This window comes from Kogia breviceps, chromosome 17 (assembly GCF_026419965.1).
Source record: "Kogia breviceps isolate mKogBre1 chromosome 17, mKogBre1 haplotype 1, whole genome shotgun sequence".
Taxonomy (NCBI): Eukaryota; Metazoa; Chordata; class Mammalia; order Artiodactyla; family Physeteridae; genus Kogia; species Kogia breviceps.
In genome coordinates, this window is record NC_081326.1 from 59,295,242 (window position 1) to 59,310,941 (window position 15,700).

Sequence of the window (15,700 nt, forward strand, 5' to 3'; positions counted from 1 at the left end):
CCTCATTGTATGCAAAGCGGTGACAAATGACAAAACTTCAAGTGAGGTTTGCAGTATCTCAAAAGGTCGAAAAGCAACTGATCCGTCCTCGAAATAGGTGTTGGGGGTATTATGGAGAATATGACCTGCTCCCTGTCCTCAAGGGCTCCCAGGCAGGAGAGGGAGACAGACGCAGAAATAAGCTCATCATTATTCTTCAGTGAGTTAAGAGATAAAAGAGAAAAGCAAGGGATGCTGTGCCTTCAGAGAGAATGACATCTATCCCAGCGGAGAGGATTCAAGAGACGGTGCCCTGGAGGTGGCAAAGCAGGACCTGACATGATCGTCATCAGATGTCTTCATTTTCAATTTCCAATTGTCTTCATGTGGAGGTCCTTATCCTTTATAGCAGATGACAGAGTGGACATTCCTTCTGGGGTGACAAGGTCATAATGTAAGGGGTTTGGAGAACTTAAGGATGACACTTCCCTCAAACATTAGAAACTGGTCCGTGGTGTGACAGACTGAGAAGCTGACACACAGAGAAGCAATAAAGAAAGATAGAGGGATGGAGTCTTCATGGCTCCGAGGCCCTGATCTCAGTTGCCTCTGGCCCTAGTGGCACCATTCCCACGCCATTATTATGTGAAATACCACAGCCTCTGTCCGGTAAAGTCGTCTTTGTGGAACTAGCTCCAGTTTGGTATTTATCACTTTCAGCAATCAAGAGACCTGAACGGCAGCACACGTTAGCAGTGACCTGACATCTTCCTTGTCTTAAAGTTACTTTTCTCCTCTCATCCTCCCCTTCTCCAGCAAGAGTCAGCCCGACCTCCATGCCGCCAATTTCTCCTTGTTCTGTCAATTCATACATTGAAAACTTGGCCTATAGTCTTGACTCTCCAACAGTTGTGCTCCTAGTTGTTCCATATCAAGGTTTCCAGAGGCCGGCTCCTATTTCCAAGTACAATGAAGTGCTGTCTACCAAGAGCTTCCACCAGAAAATCCAACTGAGTGGATTGAGGGCTGGGTCCAAGAATCTATATTTTTCATATACAATGGAATATTACTCAGCCTTAAAAAAGAATGAAATACTGCCATTTGCAGCAACATGGATGGACCTAGAGATTGTCATATTAAGTAAGTCAGACAGAGAAAGATAAATGTCCTATGATACCACTTACAAGTGGAACTTAAAAAATGATACAGACAAACTTCTTTACAAAACAGAAATAGATTCACAGACATAGAAAACAAACTTATGGTTACCAAAGAGGATAGCAGGGGGTGGGGGGAGATGGAGATAAATTAGGAGGTTGGGATTAGCATATACACACTAGTATATATAAAATAGGTAAACAATAGGGACCTACTGTATAGCACAGGGAACTATAGTCCATATCTTGTAATAACCTATAATGGAAAATAATAACCCATATATATAACTGAATCACTTTGCTGTACGCTTGAAACTAACACAACATTGTAAATTAACTATACTTCAATTTTTAAAAAAACTCATTAAAAAAAGAATCTATATTTTTCAAAAATACACCCTGGTTGGTTCTGATGTACAGCCAGGTGGAAGCATCACTAGACCAGATGACCCATGAAGCCCATCAATTTGAAGAGTATATTGAGTGTCCTCGACACGGCACAAATTAACTGTTCGATCTCTCACCAAGATTTACTGCTCAGTCTGCTTTGCCTCAAAGAAATCAGGATTCATGTAGGCTCAGAATTATGTAACAGCAGTTTTTAGCTGCTCAGAGAACTATACGGAAGGGCTTAGGATGACTCCATGCGGGGAAGCAGGCATGGCGGGGGCAGACCTGGGCCCTTACATAAGCTTGATTTCCTTCACACTGGAGCTGGATGACCGAGAGGAAATTTGTTTCCTTTTAAACCCTAGAGTTCCATCACAAGCCTGTATAATTTTTCTGAAAAGTGTCTTTCCAACACGACTACCCCCAAGAGAGCTGGACATAGTTATATCCCAGAGGCAACAGCAAAGTTGAAGTACAGGGGAGACATTTTTTTTAAAAGCATCAAGCAGTGTCAACTTTGGAGCAGTCAAAGGGCTCACCTCCTCATGAGAGACGACAAGTGTTTCACGGCAGTCATTTTTGAAAGCAGGTGCCAGGTGGGAGAGGGATTGGATTTGCTGGGGTGTCAGCTCAGTAAAGCAAGTACCTTCCCCAGTCCTTCCTTAATTCGCTGAGGTTTTGACAGGGGCTGAGCTGATTCTCACAGGCTCTTGTATTCTGACATGTGCTGTTTCACAGGACGCGTGACACCACTGGTGTTTCAAGGTTTTTCCTCTATCAGGAAGAAAGTTTTTATGTACCTCGGGCTCTTATATTTTTATTTCATTATGTTCTCCTTGTATTTCTACCAGACCTGCAGAATCGGGGGTTTAAGAACCAGCGGGGCTTGGAATGGTTCAAGTCAAAAGAACTTTTTGCCTTTCGGTAAACGGCATCATCCCCCATCCTCACTTTAAGACTTCTTCTACTTTCTGCCCCCCGCGCCCCGCCGCCAGCCACTACTTTCTCCCTTCTGTTTCTCCTTCCCTCCCTCTCTCCCCTCCCCCTCTCTCAACACTCTCAAAGCGTGCCCTAAACGGTGACAAACTTGCATGTGCTTCCTTTATGACTAACCCCCCGGGCCTCTAGCCAACCCCTCACAGATGGTCCCAAACATCGGACACCCCTTGAGGGGAGCCCCACGTTTGCAACCCAGCTGGGAACGGCCAGGGTGGAGGCGAAGCGTGACGGGAAGTGGCGGTGTCTTAGTCCTGGGGGAAAGCGAAGCAGCTTCCAGGAGGAAACGGGCGTTTCCTTCCCACGCGCTCGGCGAAGCCCTGGGTCCTGGCCCTGGGCCTCCACCCAGCCCCTCCCGGCGCTCTGGGAAAAGCCAGTCGCTACACACAGGCACATGCCGGCCCCGGGGCCGCGCCCTAAGGAGAGCGGCACCCACGGCCAATTGCTATGGCAACTCCGGGGCTCGTTCCATTCCCCACCCCCCCGATCCCCCCGCCTCCTGCCTGAGCTGCAGCCAACCGGCTTGTGCGCGTCCCAGGAGCGCGCTATAAAACCTGCGCGGTGGCGCTGGGCAGGGGCGAGCCCGAGCAGGAGCGGGGCGCGCAGAGCCAATCTCCGACCTGGAAAGCCCTGTGAAAGCGGCAGGAAAAAGCCTGAACATGCAGAGTGCGCAGAGCCTGCGTCTCGGTCCACCCAATCAGTGCCTCTGCCTGGCTTTCCTGCTCCTCCATCTCCTGGGACAGGTGTGTGGCGCACTCGTCAGGTGCCTCTGGTTACTTTGCCTTTCTTGGGCGGCCCCTGCTCGGTCCCGGGGCTGCTCTGCCTTCCAGGGTCCCCGCTAAGAAGTTTCTCCTTCTGGTCTCGCCCGCCCCCAGGTCCTTGCCACTCCGCGCTGCCCCTCCTCGTGCCCGGCTCCGTGCCCCAAGAAGCCGCCGGCCTGCGCCCCCGGGGTGAGAGCCGTGCTGGACGACTGCTCCTGCTGCCTGGTGTGCGCCCGCCAGCGCGGCGAGAGCTGCTCCGTGATGCTGCCCTGCGAGGGGAGCCGCGGTCTCTTCTGCGACCGCAGAGCGGACCCCAGCGCCCAGACTGGCATCTGCATGGGTAACGCTGCCCCCTCCTCCGCTTGATCTCCTGTCCCTCAGCTAGCGGAGCTGCCCGCTCTTTCCTCTCCCCTTCCCCCGACTCCCGAGAGGGTGATGAGCAAATACTAACAGTGATGCCGTGGGTGATGTTTTATGGAGCGCTGGGTGCCAGGGATGGTCTGGGGGCGCGTGGGGCTTTGCGGAGCGCCAGAAGCCAGAAGGGAAACCTGCCCGTGGAGGTGAGAAGCATTTGCCTCCCTAGAGAAGAATCTAGATAGACAGGGAGCAGAGCAGACTTAAGGGTCAGTGAAGTCATTTCCTTTGGAAGTTTCCAGGGGACGCTTGGGGGGTGATGGAAGCTTGGGCTTTACTCACAGGCTCACTGTTCCCCCAACTGTAGCCAGGCTGGTTTGTTTTCACACCTGTAATTGTCCTTTTTGAGCCAAAGCAGCCACTACTCTCCTGGGATGACTGTGCAACCCCTGTCTGGGCCGTGAGTAAAATAAAAATGAGGCAACCAGCCAATCCAGGAGGGTGAAACTTAAATCAACTGGGGATCAATTTCCCACACGGTGCACCATTTAGTTGGAGACCTGTCCCTGCCTCCCTGGATAAGAGGGCTTGGGACAGCCTCTTAGTTTCTTCTCTAAACTAGTAATGATTTATTGTGCTGGAATGCCAAGGAACCCTTGGCATTGCCCTTCCCAATTTGACCAGTTAACCTGTTTGGAGACTATGAAGAGCACTTTTTTCTTTTTAATTCTGAGCTCCTGGAGTAGGAGAATCTAAGGAGGTTCTTGCGAAATGACTTTTTCGTTGGGGACAACAGCCGAGGGCCGTGGGGAATGTCACTTCACGGTTCTTTCCTCGTGTGTAAAATGAGTGGCGGGACTGGGTGGTCTTGAGTGTTTCTTCTTGCCCTGGGAGGCCTCCACGAGGACATCTCTCCGCTGGTGATGGGTCAGCAACCAGATGGCCTCAGCTAGAAAAAGAATGATTGGGGGCTTGGAACATGTGCTGTGGCTCTTACATAGCCTCTTCGATGCATTGCGTTCTTGATTTTCTCTCTCCCCTTCCCTCTCTGCCCTGCTTCCCCAACATTCTAGCGATAGAAGGAGACAATTGTGTGTTCGATGGAGTCATCTACCAAAGTGGAGAGACCTTCCAGCCTAGCTGCAAATACCAGTGCGCCTGCCAAGACGGCCAGGTTGGTTGTGTGCCCCGCTGTGAAGAGGACCTGCTACTGCCCCAGCCTGACTGCCCAGCTCCGAGAAAAGTTAAAGTGCCTGGGGAGTGCTGTGAAAAGTGGATCTGTGACTCCAATGAGACGGGGACCTTAGGGGACCTCCAAACCCTTCCAGGTGAGAAATTCAACATACCTGAAAATGATCACAGCACAGGAATAAGTGCAGGCAGGAAAGCGTGTATGCTCTCTGGGATCTGCAGTGAGAAACTGGCTTCAGTTTCTGGTCATTCAGTTGTGGAGTCCAGCTTGCCCGCCGAGATCAGACACATCACGTGTTGGAATCCCAGACAAGTTATTGAAGTACACACAGTCTCTTCTGAAGAAGAATCACATCCAGTGGTTCTGCTGAGCCATAGAATTGATTTTTCTTATTACACAACTGCCATTTATATTTTAGTCTCCCCCACTTGACCCTTGTTAACATTGCAAAGATGTGCTTTGGGCAACTTGATGCAAAACACATAATCGATAGAGCTTCTATACTTGTGGCAAGTGTCAACTCCGTGGGAACACCATTTAAGCCATTTGCAAAGGGCCTGGTGATGGCTTTCTTTTCTGGACTCTGTCAACTACCTATGCACTCTTAAGACTAGCTTCCCTAAAGAATGCCATCCCTGGACAGGTGTCACAGAGAAATGCCACCTTTCCAGGTGCTGCAGGAGGGATCAAGTGACACTTCGGGATCTGTGTTTTGCTTTTCCTTTTGTTTTGGCTTATAAAGGAGATGATTTTTTTTTGAAAAGCAAACATTCAAGATCCAGTAGAGAATATTTTAGAAGCCATGAATCAGCCAGATTATTTATACTGGCAGTACACAGAGCTTTACAGTTTTTCTGAAGTCAGAAATTCTCAGCCATGCTTACAGATAGGAAAACTGCCATGTAAGAGAGGAGATATGCCCTAGGCCGTGCATATTAAGTGTTGAGACAGAACCGTCTGTCATCAAAGTCCCAGTGACTATATCCTACAACCCAAATAACCAATTCTACCTCCCTAAGGCAGAGCATTACCTCCCTCACTATTCTGAGTTGGTTGGTTCTACTTACTCATCCAATTACAATTTTTTCATTATCCTTTCTCTGGACAAAATCACACATTGAAAACATTACGGTTTATGGAATGGTTTTGATGCTATACTGTGCTATATTCTTAAAACTGCTAAGCTTCTCAAAGACAGGTTCTCCTAAACTTCTTATGAACAAATTGGACAGTCATTCCACAAAGGTTTCTTGAAGACCAACCATGTACCAGGCATTGTGCTACCTGTTAGGGGTTTATAAATACAGAGATCCCAGGTCTGCCCCCTGAGAACACCTGAGTTGCACAGGTACCGAACTGGATGAGACGCTCTTCCTAATGATGGTTGAAAGGACCACTTTGCCATCCCCACATTTTACTCAATAACACTGTCCTTATTTCAACATCCTGTAGCCTACAGGACAGAAGCCACTCTAGGAGTTGCAGTCTCCGACTCAGGTATCAACTGCATTGAGCAGACCACAGAGTGGAGTGCGTGTTCCAAGAGTTGTGGCATGGGTTTTTCCACCCGGGTCACCAACAGGAATCCACATTGCGAGATGGTGAAGCAGACCCGGTTCTGCGTGGTGCGGCCCTGTGACCAAGAGCACAAGCAGCTGACAGATAAGGTATGAGCCTGGGAGGAGCCCCCACCTCAGAGAAGGTGACCTTGCCTCGTTGGGGCCTGTGTTTTATTTTTTGTTGTTGTGTTTGTTTTTCTTATAAGGCAAGAAATAGTGACTTTATTCAGAAAGCCAGCAGACCAAGAAGATGGCGGACTAGTGTCCCCAAAAACCATCTTAATGGGGTCTGGATGCCAGTTTCTTTTATAGAACAGAGAGGGGGAGGAGGTGAGGAAATAAAGTAAAAAGGCCATTGATTTTGCAAAGTATCTCCTGGCTTGGCCAGCCTCAGGGAGGGGATGTGTTAATTTCTTCTTTTCTGCAGCTATTCACAGGTGGGCAGGGTCAGATTGTCTCCCTGTGAGCTGAACAAAGGCACTTTAGTTTAACATTCAGGCAGAGGGGCAGGGTTCCCTGAGGCAGGCCATCATGTATGATTATAAAAACAAAAGCAACAAAAAGCACAGCTTAAAGTAAAAGAAAGAGATCCAACATGGAGTCAGATTTTGCTCTTCCCTGTTATAATTACCCACTGTCTTGTCCCTTCCACACTCCTGTGGAAAAGGGGGCAATGACCATTCTAACTGCTTCTTGCTGTGTCTTGTCAGATGGATCTTTCTGAAAATGTCCACCATTGGTGCCAGTTGTTCCAAATGTTGAGATTTGTCTTCTTTTGTTCCTCTTTGGAAAGTGTTTACTTTACAGCTGTAGACTTAAAAAATATTCACAACCTAAAAGTTGAGAGTTATGTTTTATTCAGGAGGGGGGCCTGGGCTTTAGAAAGTCACTGTGAAGCTGACTTCAAGGTCAGCTCTAATGAAGGAGTTTACCTTCTTTTATTTTCTCTTTAATGTATTGAAATATCCCCAGCAGCTCACTGCAGATGAACAGGGAGGGGCCAGACCACTACAGTAATGTCCCCGGTTGAGAAAAGTCTGGCAAATCTCATTTCATCCTGGAAAAAACTGGCTACTCAGTGGTCAAACATGATTTATTTTAGAGAGGTCATTTCTGAGCTCAGCTTTCTTCACCCTTTAGGTTCAGTCTGAAGGAAGCAGCAGAGTAGGGACCACATCTGCCTTCCTCATCCCTCAGTCCCCCACATCCTACCTGGGATGTACTGTGTGCTTGATAAACAACTGTTGAGGAATAAATGAATGGATGTCTGGGAATTATTTTCTGTATTTCAAAAAGCCTAGTATGACTAGTACATTTGCCAGCATAAGGCTATCTGTGCCAAATAAAATAGCACATTTCTTTCCTTTTTTGCTGGAATGATATCAACTCAGTGTGTTAACGCTGAGTACAAGGCATGCAGATCAGAAGCCCTGATTGGTTCCTGATGACATCACAAGCCTTGTTAGCAGAGCCCTAGGTCAGATAAATGCAGTACCCAAATCGAACTAGTATATGGACCCTTGTACAAACCTAAGGCCAAAGTAAAACAGTCCCTAACAATGAAAGATTTACATATCTCTCCACTGAGGCAATATCATCTCATGCTTAAGGGTGCAACTCTGGAGCCAGACAGCCTGGCTTTAAATCTTGGCTTCCCACATGAACTAGCTATGGGATCTTGGGTGATTTTCTTAACCTTTAAGCCTCAGTTCTTTCCCCCATATAACAGAGACATTAACAGTACCTACCTCAGAGTTGTCATGAGTATTAAATAGAATGAATTTGCAAAATGCTGGGCATAGATTATTCTGTTAACATACATATCATTACCTAATATTAACCATCATTTCTATTTATTGATAAAATAAGAGTCTCTATGGTTGCATTGTTATATGGCTACTTAGCTGTATGACGTTTTGAGGTCCATTCTAACTTTATGCTTCTTCCACCAATTTAGAAAGAGCACCTAGAAACACCTTCTTCTCTGTTTCTGTCCTTCCCTCTGTCTCTCTCTCTCTCACACACACACACACACACACACACACACACACACACACAGAGATATTGCAGACCTTGTACCTTTTTGTGGATATTGGCAAAAATATACACTAAACATTAAATATTAAAAAGGAAAAAACAAGAAGCCTTTAAATATTGTCAAGTACACAGTAACTTGATTATTAAATAAGCCATTTCCATGTCATGACTTTAAAATTTTGCTTTTTCTACTGTTTCTTTTTCCAAAATTCATATTTTTCTTGGACGTTGCACCAAGTTTAATATTGGGAGATATTATAGTTAAGACATTTATTTATAGTATATATATATATTTCATTAAGGGGCCATAAATTTGTTTGGAATCTAGGGAAATGCCAGCCTAATAATCATTACTTCCTTATCACCAAAAGATTCTTAAACGTGAGATGGTGCTTCTCCAAGCGTGATCCCCAGACCAGCAGCATCACCTAAGAACTTGTTGGAAATGCAAATTATGGGGGCCCACATCAAACCTACTGAATCAGAAACGCTGGGTGTAAGGCCCAACAATGTGTGGTTTAACAAACCCTCTAGATGATTCTGATGTACTTATTAAAGTTTGAGAGCTACCAATTTTAGAGAATTCCAAGTCTCATCACTCCACAAGCTGTGGATTACAACTAGGAAGGTGAAAAGCAGTGAAAAATTGGGACAAATTAGGTGAAGAAATCTAAGCGGGAAATTAATGTATCATCAATGTTTTACTGAATTATCAATATTGGGGTTCTTCTTCAACTCTTACCAATGGAATGTTGAATAAATACTCCACTTACCATGCCTTCATGGAAACTAACCTTAAATCCCACTGTCTTAGACTTTCCTGAGGTCACAGTGTAATAGAAGGAACGGGCTTTGTGTCAGACAAATTCAGGTTCTAGATGTTTTCTGATCACTTTGGCCTCTGAGACCGCGTTTACTCATCTATAAAACTTGGACAGCTGCTCTTTATGTGAATAACTGCTCCTTGTATGAGTGAATGCTCCTAATAAGGTTAAGTAAGTTAATGTCTGAAAAATATTTGAAACATTAATAGGCTTGCAGTGATGCCATATTTATTCCATTTCTCTTTATAACACCTAAGAATGTATTGGGCTAATAACAACGCCAAAGCCTATTTACAGTGGTTTGAAAAAATAGGTTTCTTTATCATACATATGCTTTCATCTTCATGCTTATGTCACATGGTCAAAAGATGGTTATATACAATTAGGCATGATTTCCACATTCTAGATAGGAAGGCAAATGAATGCAGGAAGCGATTAAGAACTGTACCCATCTGAAGGGCAAAGGACTTCCCAGAATCCCTTGGTTTATGTATCACTGTTCAGAACTTGGCCACAAGGCCATTGCAAGCTCCCAGATATTCTGGGGGAGAATATACTTGTAGTGGACCACATTACTCAAACAAAATTAACATTCTGTTAGCAAAGAAGAAAGAGCCACAGATTTGGGGTAGGCAACTAGCAAGTTATTCCATATGCCTAGACTGATCCCTTTGATGAATGATGGCCGTTTCATGCATCACTCCTTTTCTTCTTTCTTAGAAAGGGAAAAAGTGTCTCCGCACCACCAAGTCACTCAAAGCCATCCACCTGCAGTTTGAGAACTGCACGAGCCTGTACACCTACAAGCCCAGGTTCTGCGGTGTCTGCAGCGATGGCCGATGCTGTACCCCACACAACACCAAAACCATCCAGGTGGAGTTCCAGTGCTCCCCGGGGCAGATCCTCAAGAAACCAGTGATGGTTATCGGGACCTGCACCTGTCACAGCAACTGTCCTCATAACAATGCATCTTTCCTCCAAGACTTAAAGCCAAACACCAGCAGAGGAGAAATGTAATGTGTCCCCTAAGAAGCCCACCTACAGAGGCAACCTGTAGCCACCCACTCTCAAATGACTATAAGAAAAATTACAAAGAATTATTATCCACATCTGCATCCCATGTATTTTCTGTGGTCATATGAGGTCAGTTATGTCTGTTTTTTTTTTCATGAAAGATATGATTAACTGTAAACTTGGAATCAAGGTAAGCTCAGGATAGTGCTTAGGGCTGACATTCTTTTGTGCTGTTTACTACACATGAAAATGTCTGTATATTTCAGAAATCAGATATATGTCTTACTGTGTAGACTGTATCACATTACACTCATTTTGTTATACACTAGTGAAATTTCAAGAGAAGGTCACAGTAATGAATGACAGTGAAATCCAAGGTCATACTGAGGGTGTCATCATACAAATATTTCACCATAGATTGAGATTTGACCTAAGCGTTCTCTGGAGCACTCTTTTTGAGTAGCTCAACTCTGAACTTCAAATTCCGAGATCTGAGGAAACATATAGCTCTTCAACTCGAAATCTAGAGATTATTAGTTTTCTGTATACATAGAAAACAAGCTGTATCTACAGTAATGGAACGCTTATTAATTAAGTGCACTGGTGTCATAAATTGGCTCCATTTCAGACAAGTTGACTCCTTTCCAAAAGAAAGAAGCTAAACAGAAAACTCTCCCTTATACATAGGTGACCAGCCTCTACCGGCCCTCAGACATTTGTATGTGTCTGGAGGCTGCTGGGGATCACTAGTTTTTTAATTCAGAAGAAGCAGAACATATCAGCAGGGCTCCTCTCACCTTACTGATGAATAAACTGAGGCCCAAAGCACCTGATTACAACCTTTGATGACTTTCAAGTGTGCTGGTAGTGGAATTTTGAAAAAGAAGAACAAAATCGATAAGACTGCAGTGGCAAGATACCACAAACTCTATGGGAGTTTTAAATTATTGTACAGATCCCCAAACTTATCCTTGGGCCTTAGTTGTGCAAACTCATGAACAAGATATATGTGTCTACATACATGTATCTGACTGGTCAGGCTATAAGATAGGTTGCCAACTTAAAATGTATACATTCTTCTAATGTCACCTTATGTGTTCAGCTTTTCTCCTCTGAAGTATTTATATAAATATAAATTATACATTTTTAAAAATATTCCTTTTACTTTCTCTATTTGTCAGACATTACTAAATAAACATGATCTTATCAGTGTGTGACTGCTATTATTTTTGTGCTTCTGAGTTGCTTATTGAAAATATCAATTAAAATTTACAAATTAAATATTGAAAGCAAAGTGGTCATCTTTAGTTGAGCTTACAACTTCTTATCAGAAGGAAAACAAAAGACAGCTCTTAATTTGGTGATCTCTATTGCCAAGGCCTCAGATATTCTCCACACTTTCTACTCAATCCAATATCTGGATCCCTGATGTTTTTTTCTGGACAAACTGCAAGACACCTCCATATGTTAAAAATTGCATCCTTATTCTTGTCTTGCCCCTAGGTTCTTCAGAACCTTTTTTTCTTTTTTAGATTCTATATATATGTGTTAGCATATGGTATTTGTTTTACTCTTTCTGACTTATTTCACTCTGTATAACAGACTCTAAGTCCATCCACCTCACTACAAATAACTCAATTTCGTTTCTTTTTATGGCTGAGTAATATTCCATCGTATATATGTGCCACATCTTCTTTATCCATTCATCTGTCAGTGGACACTTAGGTTGCTTCCATGTCCTGGCTATTGTAAATAGAGCTGCAATGAACATTGTGGTACATGACTCTTTTTGAATTATGGTTTCCTCAGGGTATATGCCCAGTAGTGGGACTGCTGGGTCATATGGTAGTTCTATTTTTAGTTTTTTAAGGAACCTCCATACTGTTCTCCATAGTGACTGTATCAATTTACATTCCCACCCAACAGTGCAAGAGGGTTCCCTTTTCTCCACACCCTCTCCAGCATTTATTGTTTGTAGATTTTTTGATGATGGCCATTCTGACTGGTGTGAGGTGATACCTCACTGTAGTTTTGATTTGCATTTCTCTAATGATTAGTGATGCTGAGCATCTTTTCATGTGTCTGTTGGCAATCTGTATATCTTCTTTGGAGAAATGTCTATTTAGGTCTTCTGCCCATTTGTGGATTGAGTTGTTTGTTTTTTTGATATTGAGCTGTGTGAGCTGCTTGTAAATTTTGGAGATTAATCCTCTGTCAGTTGCTTTGTTTGCAACTATTTTCTCCCATTCTGAGGGTTGTCTTTTCATCTTGTTTATGGTGTCCTTTGCTGTGCAAAAGCTTTTAAGTTTCATTAGGTTCCACTTGTTTATTTTTGTTTTTATTTCCATTTCTCTGGGAGGTGGGTCAAAAAGGACCTTGCTATGATTTATGTCATAGAGTGTTCTGCCTATGTTTTCCTCTAAGAGTTTTATAGTGTCTGGCCTTACTTTTAGGTCTTTAAACCATTTTGAGTTTATTTTTGTGTATGGTGTTAAGGAGTGTTCTAATTTCATTCTTTTACATGTAGCTGTCCAGTTTTCCCAACACCACTTATTGAAGAGGCGGTCTTTTCTCCATTGTATTTTCTTGCCTCCTTTATCCAAGATAAGGTGAACATATGTACGTGGGTTTATCTCTGGGTTTCTATCCTGTTCCATTGATCTATATTTCTGTTTTTGTGCCAGTACCATACTGTCTTGATTACTGTAGCTTTGTAGTATAGTCTGAAGTTTGATAGGGAGTGCATTGAGCCTGTAGATTGCTTTGGGTAGTATAGTCATTTTCACAATGTTGATTCTTCCAATCCAGGAGCATGGTATATCTCTCCATCTGTTTGTATCATCTTTAATTTCTTTTATCAGTGTCTTATAGTTTTCTGCATACAGGTCTTTTCTCTCCTTAGGTAGGTTTATTCCTAGGTATTTTATTCTTTTTGTTGCAATGGTAAATGGGAGTGTTTCCTTAATTTCTCTTTCAGATTTTTCATCATTAGTTATTTTACAATTATTCTTTAACAGTCCCATTACTCTGAGCATCTTGAGGCCAGTACCTTAGCCTTCTTTGTATCTGCCCCAGTACCTGGAACACAATAGGACCTCACGTAAACCTACTGAATGAATGGATGGACGGATGGATAAGTGAATGAATCAATGAGTTATGCATTGACAAAAGATAAAATGTTCTTCAAAATAGATGTTAGGTTTTTAAACTATCTTTTTCAGTATCACTATCACTGTGATTTTCTTTATCTCTCACTTAGAGATCTCCCCACTCTAACATCTGCAAAAACACACACATGCATTCCTGAAATTATAATTTCAGCCAGTTGATAAAACGTGATCTGATCTACAAATATTTGTTAAATCCAGAACGTTCTAGTAATACAGTAAGGAAAGCTATACTTACCAAGCAGAGTTTAGGGCTGCAGACAGTGCAGGCTTGGGAGTTATCTAAACCTGGGTTGCATATGGGACCTATTCTTTCCCAGCTGTGGGATATTGAAAAATTTGGATATACCCTGTGAGCCTCAGTTTCCACACCTGTAAGGTTAAACCATAATATTGAGAGAGTAGTCAATCACCCTAGTTTGTCCTGGACTGAGATGGTCCCTGAGACTCAGGACTTTCAGTTGTAAAATCAGGACAGTCCCAGGCAAACTGGGATGAGCTGGTCACACTAAGTATCAACTACATATTGTTGTAACATTGTACATGTTCATAAGCACTTGACCATGCCAGGCACCTAGTAGGCCGGCAAATGACAGCTGTTAGTATGATAAGTATCCAGTAAAGACAAGCATTGCCCCTTATTCTTCGCATGTCATGTTCAGAGGCAGACATTACTGACCTCATTTTTACAGGAAAAGACAAAGTGACTAAAAGAAGTTAATGACCTATTAAGGACACAGTAAATGAAGGAGCTGGGATTCAAACTCAGAATCTGCCTGAGCTCAGAGCCAAAGTTCCTTCTTTTCTACAGTGCCGCAGCCACTGAGGCCAAGTATATTTTCAGCAACCAAAACAATTCCAACAGTTTTCATTTTTGTGCTGTTTTCCCAAACTATAAATGTTCTCTTTTAGAAACTGCATTGCAAAGTAGTGAGATTGTTGAGATCATTCTGTGAATGTGAAATTTTGAAAGCACTTAATTGCTGTTTAGTGATAAGGCACGATTCACTGAAAATTATTGAAGGATTTTTCTTTTCTTTTACCACACAAGGATTCAATTCAACAATGCAGCAAGGACATCTTTAAGCAAGGAAATAAATTTGTCACATGCCTGTCTGTGCTTGATGAGATTATCAGTAAAGCTTTTGCTGGAGATTTCTGGGCAGTACTAGACTTCTCTCCCGGGGTCTTCCTTGTAGGTACACGTTGTCATGCTTCTGAACGGGTTTCACTCCAAAATGCTCAACATCACAAGTCAAATCGTCAAAACAGTATGTCCTTTTGGCCCTGTGCTACAGAGCTTAGTTTGAAGATTCATTTTTGTTGGAAGTATATTCATCTTAACCACACCGCATGGTTCTTGCAGGCAGTGCTATGCTGTCTTGACCACAGAGGGTTCACCAAATTCAATTACCACTTCAATAACACTGCTGGCACTTTCTGAACTCTGAATAATGAAGAATTCTCTGCAGCCAACCTGCTGAGGACTGTGCATTACTGCTACGTTAAGCCAGCTGTTCCGGGGATAATCAGAAGTTGCAAAGCGTAAGGATGGCAGTGCTGTACAATTCTTCCTAAATGATATGTGTCTTTCTCTTTAGGACAAAAAAATGAAGGTCTGAATTTCAACCCAGGAAGCTCTACAAAAGAATATGCAGTTCCATGCAGATGGCAGAGTTTCACAGAATGAACAGCCCACCGGTACTGTTGGGGTGGAAGGTGCTTGGAAATAAATGTTTTATAATCCAAGAAGAGGATGTTGCTTGGACTTATATTTTGTTAGCAAAATCAAAGAAGCAAGATCTGTTTGTAGCATAGATTCAGAAGTCTGGAAGAGGTTGTAAAGTTCTTAGCTTGGGTTAAATAAAGATCAATATGCTCCACACTGACCCAAATTTGTCCTGCTAAAGCAAGGCCACCCACAAGATCCTTGGAAGACCTTGCCAGAGAAGATCTCAGTACATGCAAGTTCTAGTTCCTCTGCGAGTTCAGCACTGAGAATCTTCCCCAATACTACAGAGCATCTCAGTGCCCAGGAAAAAGGATAAAAATGACAAGGGTCCTGTTGAGTGTGCCCTGTCTTCTCTCCGAACTCCATATCCTCATTCAAAAATATACCTCAAGGTCACCTTCTCTAAGAAGTCTTCTCAATTGCACCCTTAAGCCCCTAACAGAACTGACCACTCCCTCCTTTGTGCCTAAATGCTCCTTGTAGTAATTCTATCATAAATGCTACAATACCCTACATCTGTTATTTGTTTTCATGTTTT

The 15,700-nt window shown here is 43.3% G+C and overlaps 1 protein-coding gene across 1 annotated transcript; it reads left to right on the plus strand.

Moving 5' to 3' along the window:
- The first annotated feature begins 2,814 nt into the window (after window positions 1-2,814).
- Window positions 2,815-11,475, plus strand: CCN3 (cellular communication network factor 3). Its single transcript, XM_059043457.2, has 5 exons — window positions 2,815-3,265; window positions 3,398-3,623; window positions 4,711-4,965; window positions 6,282-6,496; window positions 9,970-11,475. The coding sequence occupies exons 1-5, from the start codon at window positions 3,182-3,184 to the stop codon at window positions 10,264-10,266; spliced, it is 1,077 nt and encodes a 358-aa protein (XP_058899440.1). The 5' UTR covers window positions 2,815-3,181; the 3' UTR covers window positions 10,267-11,475.
- The last annotated feature ends 4,225 nt before the right edge of the window (window positions 11,476-15,700 follow it).

What these genes read in the sequence shown, in the direction of transcription:
- CCN3 (XM_059043457.2), top strand. Translation starts at nt 3,182, where the DNA reads ATGCAGAGTGCGCAGAGCCTGCGTCTCGGTCCACCCAATCAGTGCCTC. An exon ending in TCCTCCATCTCCTGGGACAG is followed by an intron (nt 3,266 to 3,397) that starts GTGTGTGGCGCA and finishes GCCCGCCCCCAG; the next exon opens with GTCCTTGCCACTCCGCGCTG. An exon ending in CCAGACTGGCATCTGCATGG is followed by an intron (nt 3,624 to 4,710) that starts GTAACGCTGCCC and finishes CCAACATTCTAG; the next exon opens with CGATAGAAGGAGACAATTGT.